Raw genomic sequence first — 21,267 nt, forward strand, 5'->3', positions numbered from 1 at the left:
AGACATGACTTGTGTTTATAAGTATTACAATACTACGAGTTTTTGTCTCAGTATTGCTTTATACATAAAACAATTATGTTGTAAAAAATGTTTTAATGGGTTTCTTGAATTATTGCATTCACATTCTATATTTAAGCAATAAGGCACGGGGGGGGGGTGTGGTATATGGCCAATATACCACAGCTAAGGGCTGTTCTTAAGCACGACACGTCGCGGAGTGCCTGGACACAGCCCTTAGCCGTGGTATATTGGCCATATACCAAAACCCCCCGAGGTGCCTTATTGCTATTATAAACTGGTTACCAACGTAATTAGAGCAGTAAAAATACATGTTTTGTCATCCCTGTGGTATACGGTCTGATATACCATGGCTTTCAGCCAATCAGCATTCAGGGTTCGAAACACCCAGTTTATAATTGTATTTGTCTCATCATACTATTTGATCCCATAACCTATTTTATTCAGTTTTGTACCCATTGTCAAATGTATCTGCCCAGATTACGTACGTTTCTTTCTATGTCAATGATATCAATGTCGCTGAGTTAAGGGGATATAAATCAATCATAGCATGTTTTATTTTATTTTTTCAATTAAAATACAATGAGAATAACTGTACATCTACTAGTTTGTATCTTCAATTTGACTTCTCCTCTGTAGAATAGCTTAAAACCTTGACAAACTCATTATTTCATCGCCCCCTCCCCCCAAGATGTAACATATGGCTCCAGGATCTATGTTTGGCAGCCTCCTTCCATTCTGCCACAGCAGTAGCATACTCCATCGTCCAACATAATTAAATGTCAGTCTTCTTATTGGATAGGGTAAATATTTGGACGTGGCGTACTGTACTTTGGCCGCTCACCAGAGCAATGAGCCTGAGGAGTCAGTAGGCAGAATCAGTAATTGACAGGTACCAGCACTGAGCGACTACACATGATCCGCCCCCAGTACACCCGGGCATCTGCGCTGCCTTCCCCCCATCCATTCTGTACGCTCCTATCCAATTATGCTGCTCTTCTTTTTACTGCCCTCCTTCTCTCCCTCATTCCTTCTTCCTTCTTCCCCTCTCTCATGCTGGTCGCTGCGGTCTGGTCATGCCTGCTACCTGTCTAACCCAGACTCCCACGGCCTTTCCTGCTTATCGCCGCCCTCCCTGGGGGCCGCTGGCTTCCCTTTTGGTTTCCCTTCGTCCCACCAATGGACAAGACACCACCTTTGGCTCCTTGCAACAGCGCCCCTTTGGTTGAAACGATGCACTGCAGGAGCGATGTGCCATGATGACTGTTATTTCATCCGTCATCACTCTGGCTCTTCCCGTTGTTGAAAGATTACATGTAGATGGCTCTATCAGGTTGCCTGTCTCACTCACTGTGGTACTCTCAATATAAAATGTGCAAGTATGGTCCAGTTGATAGTAATGATACAGATATGGGAATAGTGGGCCAAATATATTCATTTCAATGTCAAACAAGCAGAGGGGCGGACTGGGACTAGAAATCGGCCCTGGAATTTCTATCACGCCGGTCCATTTTTTTCCTTGAGGCCCCCATAATTAGCTAGATTATTTTGCCTGCCTAAACAAAACAAGTTAGACTGGCCCACTGGGCTAACGATAAATCTGCCCATCTGGCATTTGCCCGAAATGCCAGATGGCCATTAAGCCCCTGAAGAAGCATCTAAGAAAGCATATTGGCATACATTTTAATTTGTTTTAAGCTATAACATGAAAATGTAGCCTATAATTTGCCACTTTTCGAATTTACAGAAGCCTATATGCATATGAGTTCAAATTTACAGAAACCTATAACCTGCTATATGAGCAGCTAACCAATCGCTGCAGCTGTACATTGTCCATCTGTAAACAGCCCACCCAATTTACCTACCTCATCCCCTTACTGTTTTTATTTATTTACTTTTCTGCTCTTTTGCACACCAGTATCTCTACTTGCACATGATCATCTGATGATTTATCACTCCAGTGTTAATCTGCTAAATTTTTATTATTCACTCCTATGGCCTATTTATTGCTTACCTCCTCATGCCTTTTGCACACAATGTATATAGACTCATTTCTTTTTTTTCCTACTGTGTTATTGACTTGTTTATTGTTTACTCCATGTGTAACTCTGTGTTGTTGTCTGTTCACACTGCTATGCTTTATCTTGGCCAGGTCGCAGTTGTAAATGAGAACTTGTTCTCAACTAGCCTACCTGGTTAAATAAAGGTAAAATAAAATAAATAAAATATGCATATGAGTCATTACTATTAGTCTAATGAAATGTATAGCCTAAATGGGGATATATTAGCCTACTGTAGCCTGGCTAACAATTTTCTTCAGACCATGAATGCAAACTTCCCACAGGGCACACACTGGTTTAATCAACGTTGTGTCCACGTCATGACGTCTGTGCCCAATGGGTCTATGGGCTACTGCATTAAAATCGGTCTCCTAATATCATTTTTTAAATGTTTTAATTAAATCCGCTGTCATCTGACAGCTAATACTATGATTTTATTTTGTTGCCAATAGGCTACATTACCTCTTGTGGGTTTTTAGCTCCAAACCCAGTTGTTACTAACCTGATTGTTTATCAACTTATCAACCAACTATCTATACGCATCGTGTATGCTAGATTTTGGTTGGAGTGAAAATGTACAGGATGACTCGCCGAAAACTGGGTTAGAGAGCTCGGGGCTACAGAAATGCTGGCCAATGCATGTTTGATCTATACATGTACGAAACGCTTTCTCCCCCGCGTGTTAAAAAGTGGCAAAGGGTGTCTCGATTAACCAATCACACTCTGCCATGTTGGACAGTCTGACCAATGACAGCGCTCAGCAAGGAGGAAACCGTGGRTGATTCGATAAGTGTCGCACGATGGGAAGCAAAACAAAAGGGGAAGTGGCGGATGAACCTCGTTAAGGTGGCGAGAAAACACCCACGAAGTTGCTGAAAATTCCTCTGCTTTGAAGGCAGTTGAACATAGGGACAAGCCCCGGGGGGAAAGTGAGTCTTTGGCGTGTGCTTCTGCAGTGTTCAGAACACGACACTATGTAACCGCCAAACCCCCACGGCAAATTGTTACTATGTAGCCTAGCATATCATCCCCACGTAAAAAAAAWTCCTCCACACATCAGGGAGAGAATAGGCAAGTTCGTTTTGAATCGGCCGGTGCCCCGGGTGAACCGTGTTTACGTATTTTGGACGATTCCATTCGTCCTAAAGAGAGAGATACCATTCCGGGGCAGCGGGCAATGCAAAACGAACTCGCTCAATCCATTTGCTGTGGCTGATGTCAAGTGACCGACTTCCGCCCCATGTCTTCAGTTCTGCATCAGCCGGCAAGCAGTTGAGAAACGACGCCAGGGGAGGTAGACGGACAGATGTTGTCAAACGAAGGAATGGAAACCTGACATTAACTTTGAATAGGAAAAGAGAGTAAACGTCGTCGTGGGCAGCTGTCGTATGTGGACGCGGTGGTGAACCTGGAGGGAATAGGGCGACAGAGAAGCTGATGAAAACGTTTCATTTGAGGAGGTGGACCCCTGACTGCGTCTTCGATATGCTGAAAGCAGGCCCGGTGTGTTCATACTGTATGTGGAAGTACAGATAGGCTACAATTTTGTCTTTATTCAATCATGAGGATCGGATACATTGTACTTTAAACCGCGTTGGACACACCGCGTATTATTTCCTGGCCGCGAGCTAGAGCCAATTTATTTGGTCGTGTGTTTTTTCAGATAGAAGATACCATACTTCTACCCATTTGCACTTTTTTCTTTGGAAGTTGACTTTAAAGTAGAGTATGCTACCGGTTTGTCTCAGAGCTAGCTTTAAATCGTTCTATAAGATCTGAGTAACGGATGAGGGGAATCGCTTGAGGTCTAGCCTACTTCATGCCACGCACCTGAGCAGGCCTATCATTTTTGGATGGAGTTTTGAAGTATTATGGCCTAATTTTTGACGTTGCGAACACTTGAATTAGATACCTTTTCTAGATAGGCCTAGCCTATTCATTGTCATTATCTATAGCCTATAGATGCAAATAGTGGAGCATTTCTAAACACCAACAGCTCCTAGTCTATTTCGCTGTTATCTATTCATATGTGGTATTTATCTAAACACAGCGGGTTTTTTAAAGGTGATGCATTTTATCTAACTGTCGTCTGACGTTTCATTCTTGTGGCTCGACATATTCGAATATTTATATCCCAAACGCAATTCTCCGGGTAGTCTTTACACCCGGCGGAATCCTTGGACAAAGCGTTCCATTTCGGAATAGCCATTATTTTTGTATTTATTCTCTCTTCACACGGAAAATAATTAGTGGCTTCCCCCACAATGAGTTACTTCTACCAAGCAGTGCTTCTATTGCTACGTGGACTCGTCATCTCTGCGGTACTGGGATTGGAAAGCAGTTACTCAACCGATCTGTCGACCCGTGCTTCTAATGCCGCAATTGTAGCCACTACAGGTAAGTGTGCCAATCCAAGATACACTGTTACCGATTATTCACGCATGTTTATCGCTTCGCATTCTCACATAATGCCACCCTGACGCACAGTCCTTCTGAGAGACTGATGGTAAGCGGGAGTTGTGTCTACGTAGGCAGTCACCTTTCCCCCCCCTAGCTATCAGGTTGTAACGGGCTAATGTGATGCTACCAGTGGTGTGGTGCATGGAGAAGTCGGTATACTGTCATTTTGTCAAAACATTTCTAAAAGGCCTCCCGGCTTGGAACGGTTCTACCTGGAACAAAAACGGTTCTTCATAAGGTTCTAGATATCACCTTTTTTCTAAGAGTGCAACCGAAGCTGTACTGTATATGATAATAGTATAGGCTAATAGTATAGGCTAATAGTATAGGCTAATAGTATAGGCTAATAGTATAGGCTAATAGTATAGGCTAATAGTATAGGCTAATAGTATAGGCCTACTATTGAAATGGATAAATGCGGCTGTCCGCTCATTCACAGGATTTCCCATTGTTTTCAGGTTTTTGCTCTGTCACACTGTTTTAATAGAAAGAACATCCAACTTTGTTGTTTTAAGTCCACAACAATGCTTAAACCACCTCAGACATCTCTAAAGGCATTTTCACACTGCGTTGTTCTTAGTCCCAGGCTATCTTGGGCTCCCGAGTGGCGCAGCGGTCTAAGGCAATGCATCTCAGTGCTGGAGGCCTCACTACAGACACCCTGGTTCGAATCCAGGCTGTATCACAAACGGCCGTGATTGGGAGTCCCATAGGGCGGCGCACAATTGGTCCTGCTTCGTCTGGGTTTGGCCGATGTAGGCGTCATTGTAAATAGGAATTTGTTCTTAACTGACATGAAAGTAAAACATTTTATTTTGTCCTGGGTTAGACTGGCCTTGGGCCAGTTTAGCCTGTGTTCACACAAACATTTATTTACCCTGGACTAAACTTTAGCCCTGGGCTAAGGATTCACACGTATATTCCAAAGCCCTGGGCTAAGGATTCACACGTATATTCCAAAGCCCTGGGATAACTGACAAGCACAACATGCACCCAACATTCTATCTCTGTCTCGCACCAATGTTATAAGCAATAAGACCGTTATTAACACATTTTCCCCCCTCTTCTGGATTAGCATTTGATTTCCAACAGTGATGGTTTGTATAAATGTTACTGTCTAACCTCGGAAACAATGTTTTGAAATTCGATCTCGCCCCTGTACAGAGAACGCTGTGCAGTGCACAAACGAGGCATCAACTTTTCGRATTCAGGCCGAAATCATACAATAAGTATTATCTTGGATATATCCAATTAAATGTCAATATAAAAGCTATGGAAACAGAGGAAAAGGTAGCTTTTTCTGTCCTTCGAGCTGCAGAGTTTGGGGGAGGTTCTACTGATGTTCAGTTTGAGAGGGAGAGTGCGAAGATGAGGAGGACCAGGGGGAAGCTTGCTACTGCTTGAATTGATTTTAATAAAAACAATATGTTTCGTTGCCCATAATGAGGCTATTTATTAGAGTTATTGACCTCACAATAAGCCATTTTCAAGTAATTTACACATCTTCCATCACTATGATGCGGCAGCTGCGGAGATGGACAGTTCATGGGTGCTGAAAGTAGGCTAATTCGAGAAGATTTAAACATTTTAATTTGACTTTATGCTACTAACAACAAGAGGGCTTTGTGTTGGAGCCCATTTCTTCCTATTTAAGAAGAGGTAGGACTACCTGTTTGATATACAACATTATAGTCGACTATCCATGGACTTTGTCAGCCAATTCATTCAATCACCGTGCACCTTTTCAMTAGCTCCGTGTCAGTGAAGAGCTTAGTGTGTTAAGTTAAAACCAGGGCTTGAATTGAACGGTGTATGTGAGGGTACTGTGGGTTTTGTTAAAGAAAATGTCTAAAAGCATAGGCCTACCCTTTGTTAGCTTAAAATAAAACAAAAAATATTGGACCTGATTATATAAAGCGATCTATAACGACGCTTTAGTTCACAATGCTTTGAACTAGAAACAAGCTGTAAAATGTCGGTGCGCGGCGGCAGGTAGCCTCGTGGTTAGAGTGTTGGGGCGGCGGGTAGCCTAGTGGTTAGAGTGTTGGGGCGGCGGGTAGCCTAGTGGTTAGAGCGTTGGGGCGGCAGGTAGCCTAGTGGTTAGAGCGTTGGGGCGGCAGGTAGCCTCGTGGTTAGAGCGTTGGGGCGGCAGGTAGCCTCGTGGTTAGAGCGTTGGGGCGGCAGGTAGCCTCGTGGTTAGAGCGTTGGGCCAGTAACCTAAAGGTTGCTGGATCAAATCCCCGAGCTGACATGGCAGTTAACCCACTGTTCCCCGGTAGGCCATCATTGTAAATAAGAATTTGTTCTTAACTGACGTTCCTAGTTAAATAAAAGTTCAATGTAAAAAAAAAAAAGTGTGACTCCAGTGCAGTTTGTCTCTGCCATTTGGACCTTCAATAGCCCAGGAGACATAAAAAAATAAACGTTGTTTGGGAAGTAATTTGTGATTCTGTCACTATCAATTGATGTTTGACATTTCAATAGGCTATTAAACAACATACTAACTCTAAATGTGACCTGTTTAAAGAAGYTAGGTGTATGTTGCAAGTCACTACTTTACAGGAGAGGCATTATATATATATATATTTTTAAATCAAAATGCATTTTTTGGGCTGAAATGCCTTCTGGAACATGTGAAATTTCAAGTGCCTTAATAACAAATATGCCATCTGTAAATACGAATACAATTGTTCAATCACGAGCCTAGTTAGTTTAGCCACAGAAAAAGCCAGGAACCTTCCCGCTAGCCATGATTGGATGAGACCTACACCTTCTCTGGATTGGTCTGCCATGTAGTATGCTTCTGTCTATTACGTTAGCTGCTCAGTATCTGTAGAAAATCCTTGCTACTGCAGCTTTTAAAAAAAAGATATAACGTTAGCCACGGAGAACTGCAAAAGTGTTGCTACTGCTCTCAACAACAACATTGCTGCCCTAAATTCAGCAGGTGCTATCGACAAAGATCAGTGGGAATAAGTTGTGATGGACAACTTTCTGCACACAGTCAGTGTAAACCAGAGTGACTTGACACAACWGTCCAAACAAGCTGTAGCTAGCTACAAACAACGGAAAAGACAGGCTGCTATGAATCGTTTTCAGATATTATACGTTAAAAAAATTCTCAGTCGTGTTTATTGCAAGTTAAAGCGTACTGTTACCTAGCTAGCGAACGTTAGCTTGCTGGCTCGCTTGCTAACATTACGTGTATGACATCTGTACTAATATTRTTAGTATCTCAGAAAGACATTTGCATTGCTAGTTATAGCCTAATGTTAGCTAGCTAGTTAACATTGAACCAAGTTGGTTAGCTTTAGCTACCTGCTGATTCATACTACAGCATTTTATGCATGTGGCTAGCTATGACAATCCGTTTGTACTGTAGCTATGGGTTGGGATTATGGTTTATTGTTTAGCTAGCTAGCTATCTACATGTCTAAACAAAAGTCTCCACTTCGCCAGATGATTACATGACCCATCAAGTTAGCCAGATGTGTCTGGGGGTGATTACAACCATCTATTGTATTTCATGAACATGTGAACAGGTCTAGACAATAGTGACCCATCCACTTAGCTAGATGTGGCTGGGGGGCGGTTAGCTATAGCATGTATTTCACATGACCCATCAATTTTGACAAGTTTGTCGGGGTAAGCATCATCTAACAATTATAAAATATGTTTATCTGGACACTTTATTTTTGATATTGCTATTATGCAAATGTGSAAGTAACCATTTCACTATACCGTTTACAGCTTCTGTATCCTGTGCATGTGAAAAATAATTATTTTATTTGATAGTGTGTGTTTACCGGAGACGGTAATGTAAAGAACAACGTGACCTGCACCAACGTCAGATTAGGACAAAGGCCAAGGACTAGATCAAGTGTATTTATACCTGGAGATTTTCCTTATTGTAGGCTACTACTTTCAACACTTTTAGTCTTAATCTTTGGTTGTTTACTACACTACCTTACTCACTCTGTTTAGCACATGGCCTCAGGGGAATTCTTAAAGAGATGGGTGGGGCTAAGGCTTAAGAGGGTGTGAATGATGTCGAATAGGTGTAGACAAAGAAAGGCTCTGAGGTGTAACAAAATATTCAAGGGCCATTTTCTCAAAGTGGTGTTACAAGTTTATCTACTTTCAAAGCAGAATTACGTTCCCATTGTTCCTCATTTGCAGTGTATGATATACTATTTTGTAGCTCTGAGTTTCTACTCTTATTCAATGTAAAAAAAATAATAATAAGGCGGTCGGTCCCAAATCAGTCAGGATCAAGCCGGGTAGCCTGAAAAGGAACAAAAATGAATTGTTCATGGCTTTATTCTGTCATTTAAGAAATAAATTGTGACGCATTTGTGACATGCTACAGGCTGACAGGAGCACTCAGGATTTCAACAACTCATCAACAGCACTTCAACATGCCTATATATTAAGCATTTAGGATGTAAAAAATGCCTTATTAGGCTATACATTAATTCTACAGTGGATTTGAATTCACTTTTAGAAACAAGACTTTGGGCAGTCTTTGGTTTGAGGATCATGTGGTGAGCTATGCATGCCTAGTTTGTTAATTTAGGCTAGCAGCTGCTCTTATATTCCCCATAACCTAATCACAGTCAACACATCTATTTTGTAACAACAATATCATGGAATAAAATAGAATAATTTAGAAAATGATAGTTTCCCAAATTAAAAAGGTTACTGCATATAGACCTACCTGATGATATGTGGCTGCTGTGTTAAACAACTAATGGCTTTTTATTGAATTCATTGTTGATCAGATACTTCAGTTGTAACTGGTTCTGTTGAGCTCCATTTTTACAGTTGATAGACGACTTCATCACAGTTCCAAACTTAGACTATCGTCTGTTTTTGTTTTTTTAACAACAACCTGTATAGGAATCAGAAGGTACCTGGTGCTGCAGCATGCAGTTTACCATCACACCTAGGACAGACCAGAGCCTTAGAGATGCAGTTTCAGAAACTGTTTTTTATTTTGTAAGCATTATATGGAAGGTTGTGGATGAAAAGATATCCATTAGAATAAAAGCACTGCATGAATCTATCATCTTATTTGCAGTCTGAGAAAGAAAAAAAAACTTTTATAAACGCATTTCATTCAATTCTACGTCGTTTTACATGACTGGAGATAAGCAGAATATTTCTTAATACCACAACAGAGCATGACAATGAATGAGCGCATGCTGCAGCACCAGGTACCTTCTGATTCCTATACAGGTTGTTGTTAAAAAACAAAAACAGACGATAGTCTAAGTTTGGAACTGTGATGAAGTCGTAGCAGAGAACATCATTCATTGTCATGCTCTGTTTTAGCCTCGGGCTAAAATACCCCCTTAACTCCGGGCTAAAATACCCCCTTAACCCCGGGCTAAAATCCCCCCTTAGCCCCGGGCTAAAATCCCCCCTTAACCTACGGCTAAGGAGGCTCTTAGCCCTGGGCTAAGGTGCAGTGTGAACGCATTAAGACATTTAGATTTTTGAGTGTAGTTACCCTTTAATTCAAGTGTTCAGGCACCTAGCACTGTTTGGTTCACAGTGTTTCTATAGCACACATGGAGATGGAGTTTGCAAAAAAAAAAAAAAAAAAAAAAGGCCACCGGATAGAAGCAAATGATCATGATGTCATTCTGCCAGGTCAGCATAGGCTACTTTGTAGCTAGTTAACATTTCATAGAGAAGTTTTTTGGTAAAGGCTTTCCATCTACCAGAAGACAGTTAGGTTGATCATTACCATCTCTATATTTTTCCTGTTCCTAATTTGTTTGAAACCTGGACGTTTTACTTCACATTGAGGCATGTCTTACCTTGCTTCACAGTAGCTGAGACAAAACCACACCATTAGAAATGATGAGGGAAATGTTTTATGAACACTTCCTCATACGCGTTCTCCAGTATTGGTTTTCTTATCAGCTTTCTTTCATTGTCTAGCAGCCAAGGGCATTATCCTAGTCATATTAGCTCGCCATGACAGTTGTTGGAACTTTAGATCTGTCAACATTTCTAATGGGTATTGCCATCTCTGTCCATCAAATCGCTCCTGTGTGTGTTTTTAGAACTGTGTTTTTTTCCCGCAATTTGCATTTAGGAACATTTGCACATAGTCAAACCGCCGTGTGCACATTGCTGCCCTTTAAAATGTGAAGAAATAATGGTTTGTCAACATTTTTTAAGCTAAATATTCTGATCTGTTCTATCAGCCTTATTAATTTATATGGCGTATACCTCCATTACACTATTTTGATACGCATCAGTGGGGATTAAGAAGTGAATATACACGTTGTCTACCAGGGAAAAGGTTGGGTGCTGTTGGGTGTAGTGCAGAGACTTTTCATCCACCGTTAGTGGCACTCAGGTCTCCTTCCTTTTATCACCTCATATAACACCTGGTTTACTTAACCTTGTTTACTTCTCTATTGGTCGATGACATCACAACTTCCCATCAGGCCAACTCCTTGCCCATGACATGCAGGACTTTGGAGTTATGAGTAACTGCATACGTGGAGTGTGTCTGAAAGTGGGCATTGTGAAATAAGTGGGAGGATCAACACAAGTGGGTGTATGGAAACCTAACAGGTAATTGGGCAGATTGGTATGCATTGTCTATTGTTTTTGATGGTAGGTCTACATTATGATCAAATAGCCACAGTAACCTACTTGGCCACTGTTTAAAACTACTTAAAAGCGGGTACAGCCTCAGTGTCACAGTAAAACTAACTTAAAGCGGGTACAGCCTCAGTGTCTCACAGTAAAACTAACTTAAAGCGGGTACAGCCTCAGTGTTCACAGTCAAACTGTAACTTAAAGTGGGTACAGCCTCAGTGTTCACAGTCAACTGTAACTTAAAGTGGGTACAGCCTCAGTGTTCACAGTAAAACTGTAAACTTAAAGTGCGGGCTACAGCCTCAGTGTTCACAGTAAAACTGTAACTTAAAGTGGGTAACAGCCTCAGTGCTCACATAAAAACTGTAACTTAAGCGGCTACTAAGCTCAGTATTAACACATGTAATAACTGTTATCACGTAAGTAAGGGTACAGCCTCAGTGTTCACAGTAAACGTGCGCTGGAAGTTGCACAGAATTTTCTCAACGTTGAAGTTTGTGCTCAGCAGACCTGAAATTTGCTCAGTACCGGGAAAAAATAGAGGGAACATGGCTGGTAACCCAGTATCAGGTCTGGATTGGGTTTTACAGTGGTGTGATGATGGGGTTTGGTTTACGCCCTCGCAGGACAGGAGCCTGTAGGATCAGTGAGGGACACGCAGCCAGCTTAAACAAAAGGCCGTTCTACTGGGATGGGCACCCTGTCACTTTCACACACGTCTTTATGTAAGTGGGAAGGCAGATTAGGTAGTAACTACTTATAGATGAAAACGTGCTCATTGGGTTTCTCTTATAGATGAAACGTGGCTCCACTGGGTTCTCTCATAGATGAAACGTAGCTCACTGGGTATCTCTTATAGACTGAAACGTGCTCCACTTGGGTTCTCTTATAGATGAAACGTGCTCACTGGGTATCTCTTATAGATAAACGTGGCTCACTGGGTTTCTCTTATTAGATGAAACGTGCTCACTGGGTATTTCTCTTATAGATGAAACGTGCTCACGTGGGTTTCTCTTATAGATTGAAACGTGCTCACTGGGTTTCTCTTATAGATGAAACGTGCTCACTGGGTATCTCTTATAGATGAAACGTGCTACTGGGTTCTTTATAGATGAAACGTGCTCAACTGGGTATCTCTATAAGAATGAAAGCGTGCCCACTGGGGTAATCTCTTATAATGAAACCTACACCTTAGATGACTGCTCACTGGTATCTGCTTCATATAAGATGAAACGTGCTCACTGGGTATCTCTTTATAGATGAGAACGTGCCAACTGGGTATCTCTCTTATAGATTGAAGACGGCTCACTAGGGTTATCTCTTATAGATAACGTGCTCACTGGGTATCTCTTAGTAGATGAATACTCTACGTGGTCCTATAACTAACTGCCTGGGTTTCTCTTATAGAGTGAAAACGTGCTCACTTAGGTATCTCGTATAGATGAAAACGTGCACTCATGGTAATTCTTATAGATGAAAACTGTGCTACTGGGTATCTTTATAGTGAAACGTGCTCACTGGGTATCTCTTATAGATGAGAACGTGCCCTGCGGTATCTCTTATAGATGTAACGTGCTCACTGGGTTTCTCTTATAGCATGAAACGCGCTCACTGGCGTGCTCTTATAGATGAAACGTGCCTCACTGGGTATCTCTATAGATGAAACGTGCTCACTGGGTTTCTCTTTATAGATGAAACGCTCACTGGGTTTCTCTTATAGATGAAACGTGCTCACTGGGTATCTCTTATAGATTGAAACAGTGCTCACTGGGTTCTCTTATAGATGAAACGTGCTCACTGGTTTCTCTTATAGATGAAACGTGCTCACTGGGTTTCTCTTATAGATGAAACTGCTCACTGGGTTCTCTTATAGATGAAACGTGCTCACTGGGTATTTCTTATAGATGAAACGTGCTCACTGGGTTTCTCTTATAGATGAAACGTGCTCACTGGGTATCTCTTATAGATGAAACGTGCTCACTGGGTTTCTCTTATAGATGAAACGTGCTCACTGGGTTCTCTTTTGCACATGATTTTGAATCGTGATAGAAGTGGTCTGTGGAAGTCTCTAACGTTCATTAAGTACACCCTGAACAGCATCATAAGTGAAATGGAGCCGTATTTGGAGCCATGTCAAAATAAAGTCCGACAAGCATCAAGTGCTCTTCCACTGAATGTATGAAGGTTGTCAGGTCCTATTGAAAGTACACTGGCTTGCCACACAGCTTTCAAAAAAATCGGAGTAAATATTTGTTTGAAAGTGTTCAGTCCCCTGTGAAATATTGTGGGTTGTTCTAAGCAGTATGGTTGTAGACCTACGACACAGACAGACCCAGTGTGGTTGAATAATGAGTTCGACAGTAGGCATGCTTCTCCTGTCATCCTTATCCAGCGCAAATAGACGAGGCCTCCATAAACAAGGCTCACTTTATGTGACTTGCATAACTCATATTTACATATAGTGACTTGTTTACTCAGCTGGGTATTAGCTGAAGTACAGGAGGTTACCTGCCCAGATAAACTCTCTTCTAGATTTTTCCTTATTGGCTGTTAGTTGACAATGATCTGTGATGAAATAAGAGATGAAAGACACTCATTTCTGCAGAACTGCCACTTCCGACAGTTTAAATATTTATGGAGAATTATTATTCAAATTAAAACTAGGACATGAAATTTGTAAAAAAAAAAAAAAAAAAAAAAGGTTTACTCACACTTGAAAGATAAGCCTATAAACCCAGTCTCAAAAGTTTTCAAAACATCTCTCCTCTGTAATATCTGTTTAAGCTATTTGTGAAATAAATCATTTACATCTGTTTAAAAGACAAAACCATGGCCTTAAAATAAAGTGATTCTTTAATTAAGGTGAAAGCATGCTTGCCTTTTCCACATCAGCTGTGAAAGGATTTCTTACAGCATAGGAGTCAGGAGGGCTGTCCGCTTTTCAGGAGGCTGTCGCTTTCAGGAGGGCTGTCCGCTTTTCAGGAGCGTCCCTTTTCAGGAGGCTGTCCGCTTTTCAGGAGGGCTGTCCGCTTTTCAGAGGGCTGTCCGCTTTTCAGGAGGGCTGTCCGCTTTTCAGGAGGGCTGTCCACTTTTCAGGAGGCTGTCCGCTTTTCCTCCCATGGGCCTTGTACTGACCACAGAGGTTGGTGACACTTTGATTAGGGAGGACAGACTCATGGTAATGGCTGAAGTGGAATCCTATCAAATACATCAAACACATGGTTTGACTCTATTCCATTCGCTCTGTTCCAGCCATTATTATGAGCTGCCTCCCCTCAGCAGCCTCCTGTGATGCTGATGGTGGCGTGTGTGTGTGTCAAATTAAATGTATTAGTCGCGTACCACATTTAGCAGATGTTATCGCTCGTGTAGCGAAATGCGTGTGTTCCTTCCTGTCGCCAACCACACAAAACAATACACGCAGATCCCAACAATAAAAATAAAGTAATTAAGAAATATGTAATAGTCCGAATATAAATATATGTACAGTATATGATGTGTATAGACGTTATGGACAGTATGAATAGAAATGGTGTGTGTATAGACAGTAGTTATAATAGGATGGTGTGTCTGACAGTAGTTATATAGGATGATGTGTGTATGGACGGTAGTTATATAGGATGGTGTGTATAGACGGTAGTTATATAGGATGGGTGGGGGGGCGGGGGGGGGGGGGGGGTGTGTGTATGGACGGAGTTATATAGGATGTGTGTGTGTATAGACGGCTATTATAAGGATTGGTGTTGGTATGGACGGTAGTTATATAGGATGGTGTATAGACAGTATAGACGGTAGTTATATAGGATGGTGTGTATAGACAGTAGTTATATAGGATGGTGTGTGTATAGACGGTAGTTATATAGGATGGTGTGTATAGACAGTAGTTATATGAAATGTCTTGAGTGAATAAGTATTCAACTCTTTTGTTATGGCAACTCTAAATAAGTTCAAGAGTAAGAATGTGCTTAACAAGTTACATAATAAGTTGCGTGCAATAATAGTGTTTAACATGATTTTTTTCAATGACTATCTCACAGCTGTACCCCACACATACAAATATCTATAAGGTCCCTCAGTTGAGCAGTGAATTTCATACACTGGTTAAACCATCAAATCAAATGTTATTTTTCACAAACACATGGTTAGCAGATGTTATTGCGAGTGTAGCGAAATGCTTGTGCTTCTAGTTCCGACAGTGCAGCAATATCTAACAAGTAATATCTAACAATTCCACAACTACCTAATACACACAGATCTAGTAAAGGGATGTAAAAACCCAAAAAAAAAAAAAAAAGCAGACATTGAATTTCCCTTTGAGCATTGTGACGTTATTAATGACACTTTGGATGGTGTATATTAATACACCCAGTCACTACAAGGTACAGGCGTCCTTCTTAACTCAGTTGACGGAGAGGAAGGAAACCGCTCAGGGATTTCACCATGAGGTCAATGAGGTCAACAATTACAGAGTTTAATGGCTGTGATAGGAGACAACTGATGATGGATCAACAACATTGTAGTTGCTACAGAATACTAACCTAAATGACAGAGTGGAAAGAAGGAAGCCTGTACAGAATAGAACAATATTCCAGAACATGCATCCTGTTTACAACAAGGCACTGAAGCAATACTGCACGAAAATGTGGCAAAGCAATTAACTTTTTGTCTGGAATACAAAGTGTTATGTTTTGGATTTCCCCCCAACACATTACTGAGTACCATATTTAAAGCATAGTGGTGGCTGCATCATGTTATGGGTATGCTTGTAATCGTCAAGAACTGGGAGTTTTCAGGATAAAAAAGAAACTGAATGGAGCTAATCACAGGCAAAATCTTAGAGGGGAAAACCTGTTTCAGTCTGCTTTCCACCAGACACTGGGAGAWTAATTCACCTTTTCAGCAGGACAATAACCTAAAACACAAGGCCAAATCTACACTGGTGTTGCTTAACAAGAAGAATGTTCCTGAGTGGCCAAGTTACAGTTGTGTCTTAAATCTGCGTGAAAATCAATGACAAGACTTGAAAATGGCTGTCTAGCAATGATCGACAACCAACTTAACAAAGCTTGAAGTATTTTTAAAAGAATCGTATGCAAATATTACTCTTAGACTTACCCAGAAAGACTCACAGCTGTAGTCGCTGATTCTAACATGTATTGCCTTAGGGGTGTGAATACTTATGTAAGTGAGATATTTCTGTATGTCATTTTCAATACATTTGCAAACATTTCTAAAAACACGTTTTCATTTTGTCACGATGGGGTATTGTGTGTAGAAGAAAAAGTCAATGTAATCCATTTTAAAATCAGSCTGTAACACAACAATATGTGGAATAAGTCAAGGGGTATAAATACTTTCTGAAGGCAAATAGGATGATCATTGACGAGAAACCCCCAAAATATAAATAGACATGAATAAATATCAGAACGAGCAAGGAGTCCGTAATATATGTAAGGGTGTGTGTTGCCAGTATATGAATAGAAAAGGTGCGTACAGCAGTAGTTTATATAGGATGAGCCTTGACTAGAATACCCACGGACCCCTCACACCCCATGCCAATCCCACCCCGGCAACCAGAAAACAGTATCGGTTATCTATGCTTGACCAGTAGTCTGAAGCTGCGGATTGCATTATTGCTTCTTCAACCTTTTTTTGTAACGCATTCCCTGTGAATCTGGTGATGTTTTTCCCCTGTGATGTTTCGCAGTTCAAGGAAACTAAGATGGTTGAGAATTGATGCCTGATGTGGTTATTATTAGGGTTACTAGTGTGCTAGAACTAATGATCACATGGACCGTCAGACCAAGCGAGGTTAGAGGATATGTCACGGAGCTAAGCTCATGTGCTTTTATACGTGGTGGGGCCGACTGACATGTCTTACCACTCGGTCGTTGTTATGGTTGACCAGAGTGGTTTTCTGTGGTTGGTCAGTGTAAAGAGGCCTTTCTGGGATGTTCATATAGGATAGTGGTGGGTAGCTCATGCTGCACCTGCTGAATGAATGTGGTTGTTATATCAAAGTTCCACAACTGTCTAGCTCTAACAACTTGTTATATGAGAAAACCTCCCAACTCAGAAAATGTATGAAGTTTATGGTGAAACTTGTCGTCTAATGAGCATATACTGTACAGTACCTTCAGATAAGAGGAGAGAGGATGTATAAGGGGGTGATTTGAATCTCTAAGGTTGGTGGCTGGGGCTTGCTTGAGTGACAATGGGTGTTTCTCAAAAGTGGTCAACCGCGTTATCTTGAGTACGTTCTTGTGAGGACGAGTGTGTGGAGAATACATAAAACAATACATTTGAGAAGCACTCCCACTTCCCCTACTGTATTAGCTCACTCATGACACATTCACTGAACCGTCTTCCCGCCACGACAGCAATGGCGGAAACAAAACAACATGTACACAAAGCAACTCTTTTACTTCATAACTATCAGTTAGCTATATGTGAATCGTTATGTAGCTAACCAGCTAGTTAAACAGGCAAAAATGACACTAAAACGAATATTATGCAAGATGGATGTCAATTATTCGTAGGTAGCTAGCTATCAATTCTTTGTGGCTAACGGAAAGTGCTAGTAGCTAGCCAGTTATCCCTATTGACTTATTATGGACTTGCTATCTACGGTACGTAGGCAGGTAAACATGCCAAAATTAACACGGAATGTATTTATTAACGTATCAAGATAAAATATTGTAGACAGGCAACATATGAGATGTGAATAGGCAACATTTCATTTTGAGGTCCGAGTGTATTTTCTCTCGCTTTAGCTCAAATAATAACTGCCATTGATTTTAAGAAATTGTGCGTAATTTTTTTACGTGGTTGAGTCATATTTCTTTGCATACATCATGTTGAAGCTTGCATCGACRCATGATTCCAAATGTGTACAAACAGAGTACACATTCGACAAGTGCCCTCCGTGCTCCTTTTCACATACTTTGATTTGGACTCGATGCTGCAATTTGCGTACGGTAGTATGCATTTTGAGAAACACCACATGTCTATGTGGACTTCCTGACATTTGAATGAAATGCCGCTGTTTATTTAACTTGTTTAGTGTTTCAACAAAGCCCTTGCCTCTTTCTCCCAGAGTGGAACACAGTGTTCTGAAATGATGTCTGGAAGATGACAGTCCTTAAGAGAGAAGTAACTTTTCATTGGACTCCGAGAAACTCCTGTCTTTACTGTAACAGGTTTTATGAGTGGGTTACTCATAGATGGATGTTTATAACATTTTGAAGAGGCTGAAATATTTTTTTGGCTATTTTTACAGTGTTCGTCCCTCAACGTTGTTAGTAAGAGCCCACTAAAAGCCTGTGAGTTTGGAGAAAACCCACTCTCTCTATTGCTCTGTTATGAAGCTAAGTGCACAGCGTCCATCTCAGCATTGATATGGTTATCTCTCTGAACAGAGCGGGAAATAATGAGGTGATTTGTTTGAAAGGAAAGTGAACATTTGCCTCTCCCCTAGAGCTTGTTGACTCGGACTCGGAAGTTTGGTGGAAGGAATTGGAATCAGGATTTACATTTTAGGGACTCTCATTTAGTTCTTTGTTTCTTTAGTTTTTCTTTTTTGACCAAAACCAGGTATTATCTGCTGCTGCAAGGTCAGGAGTCAGGGGTGAATTTCAGGGTTCCGCGTGACAGCGTGGCCGTCGAAAGTGGACCGCCTCACAATTCTGTGGCTCTATGTATAAGCTCCTTTAGTGTTTGAACAAACTAACCCATTCTGTCTCTACAGAGAGGAACACAGTTCTCAAGTGATCCATCCAGAGGAAACTAACACTTCAAACGGAATGAACATTCAGTTCAACCGTACAATGATATCAAATCCATAAAAAAACGGACCTCGCCAAAGAACTCAACAGTCAAGCCACCAACTCAATAACTTTGAAACATTAAACAGAGATTCCTTCTCCAAACTAATGTCTTGAACAACCCCTTGTCTCAATTTCCATACTGAATGCACTTATTGTTAGTCACTCTGGATAAGGGTTATCTGCTAAATGACAAGATTGCATACTGTAACCCTGCCCTGACCACAGAGTCCATCCATTGAGAGTTCTCTTAGGTACGGTTGGTGGGACTGTGACACAGGCCCAGAGTTTCACGTCACTCCGTCAGACTGTTCTGCTGACCCTAGGCAGCTGGGTGTGATCTCCATCAGGGGCTTCAGGGGTAGAGAGCCGCCCTATTAGGGACAGACTCCAGGCCCAATGAAACCAGGGTGTATTTATAACCAATGTTCCCTCTAAGCTGCACGCTTGCGTGGGCGTGCAGCTCCCCGGGACTGCTGTGCAGAAGCAATATCAACGCKTGCAGAGAACCACGAGATTGGACTCCTCTCAACGTTCTCGAGATTTCCCTGTTAAGACTATCAACGTTTCCCTTCACTGTGGAAATTGCGATTGAATCAACGCAATATTAGYCACTTTCAATGCAACGTACTGAAACTAAATGAACTATGCAAGACTTAGAATGCAAAACTAACTATACAAGAGATTTTTGTTGTAGGCAGAATGCATTGACTGGCACCACTCAGGCATGTGCTCTACACAGACTGAGAAAGCGAGAGCTTCATGAAGTGCCATGTGCACTTGTGCTCATATCCTTTGCGAGTGAGTGAATTATTAGCCCAGTTATAGGTAATTTGTAGTCAGCAATGGGGGAGTGATTTTGCTTCCTACAAGAGCACAAAACGTGTGCATTTCTTATGGAGCCAGATAGCTGCCAAAAGGTTGAACGTACGTATCGTTAGGATCGTAAGAAAATCCATATGTAAATTGTTAGGATCGTAAGGAAAACCATGCTTGAAACATGAAACGTTAAATTACATCTGTAAACGTACAAACCCTATGAATGAACACTTACACATTCACTTCTTACTGCACGCCTTATGCTTTTGAGACTGAGGGGGGCTTTCCTGAAGGCGCATGGCGCTGCATGGAGATCACAAGCTATTCAACTGGGCAGCAGTGTCGCTATGAGAGGGAATAGCCGAAACGGAGACTACCTAAGACCACTGCAACAGAGTTATTGTAAAGTGTGAGAATAAGATTATGCCAGACTAGCCTACGTTTTAACCTCTCCCTTGTTCATTTCAATGTCCTATATATATGTTCATGACCCGATTCATATAAATCATATCAAAATATTGTGTTAAAAAAATATTTTGAGTGGCAAAGACTCCAGTGGGTCATACATAATTCATAGATTTAACAAACATCTATCATGCTGTTTCTTTATTCGTGTGATATACTACTGGTTATGATTCATTATTCCCGGTAGATACTACTGGTTATGATTCATTATTCCTGGTAGATACTACTGGTTATTAACCATGTGTATGTGACATTAACATCTGCTAACCATGTGTATGTGACCATTAACATCTGCTAACCATGTGTATGTGACAATTAACATCTGCTAACCATGTGTATGTGACCATTAACATCTGCTAACCATGTGTATGTGACCATTACATCTGCTAACCATGTGTATGTGACCATTAACATTCTGCTAACCATGTGTATGTGACCATTAACATCTGCTAACCATGTGTATGTGACCATTAACATCTGCTAACCATGTGTATGTGACCATTAAAACATCTGCTAACCATGTGTATGTGACCATTAACATCTGCTAACCATGTGTATGTGACCATTAACATCTGCTAACCATGTGTATGTGACCATTAACATCTGCTAACCATGTGTATGTGACCATTAACATCTGCTAACCATGTGTATGTGACCATTAACATTGCTAACCATGTGTATGTGACCATTACACTCTGCTAACCATGTGTATGTGAACGCATTAACATCTGCTAAACCATGTGTATGTGACCATTAACATTGCTAACCATGTGTATGTGACCATTAACATCTGCTAACCATGTGTATGTGACCATTAACATCTTGCTAACCATGTGTATGTGACCATTAACATCCTGCTAACCATGTGTATGTGACCATTAACATCTGCTAACCATGTGATGTGACCATTAACATCTGCTAACCATTGTGTATGTTGACCATTATACATCTGCTAACCATGTGTATGTGACCATTAACCATCTGCTAACCATGTGTATGTG

The 21,267-nt window shown here is 41.2% G+C and overlaps 1 protein-coding gene across 1 annotated transcript in view; it reads left to right on the top strand.

Annotated features, from left to right (window-relative positions):
- Positions 1–2,900: 2,900 nt before the first annotated feature.
- Positions 2,901–21,267, top strand: part of LOC112071954 (stromal interaction molecule 2-like) — a 95,422-nt gene continuing 77,055 nt past the window's right edge. The window contains 1 exon segment of the mRNA XM_070439579.1: positions 2,901–4,475. Within this exon segment, the coding sequence (XP_070295680.1) occupies positions 4,343–4,475 (133 nt within the window). The 5' untranslated portion in view covers positions 2,901–4,342.

This window comes from Salvelinus sp. IW2-2015, unplaced genomic scaffold (assembly GCF_002910315.2).
Source record: "Salvelinus sp. IW2-2015 unplaced genomic scaffold, ASM291031v2 Un_scaffold1783, whole genome shotgun sequence".
Classification (NCBI taxonomy): Eukaryota; Metazoa; Chordata; class Actinopteri; order Salmoniformes; family Salmonidae; genus Salvelinus; species Salvelinus sp. IW2-2015.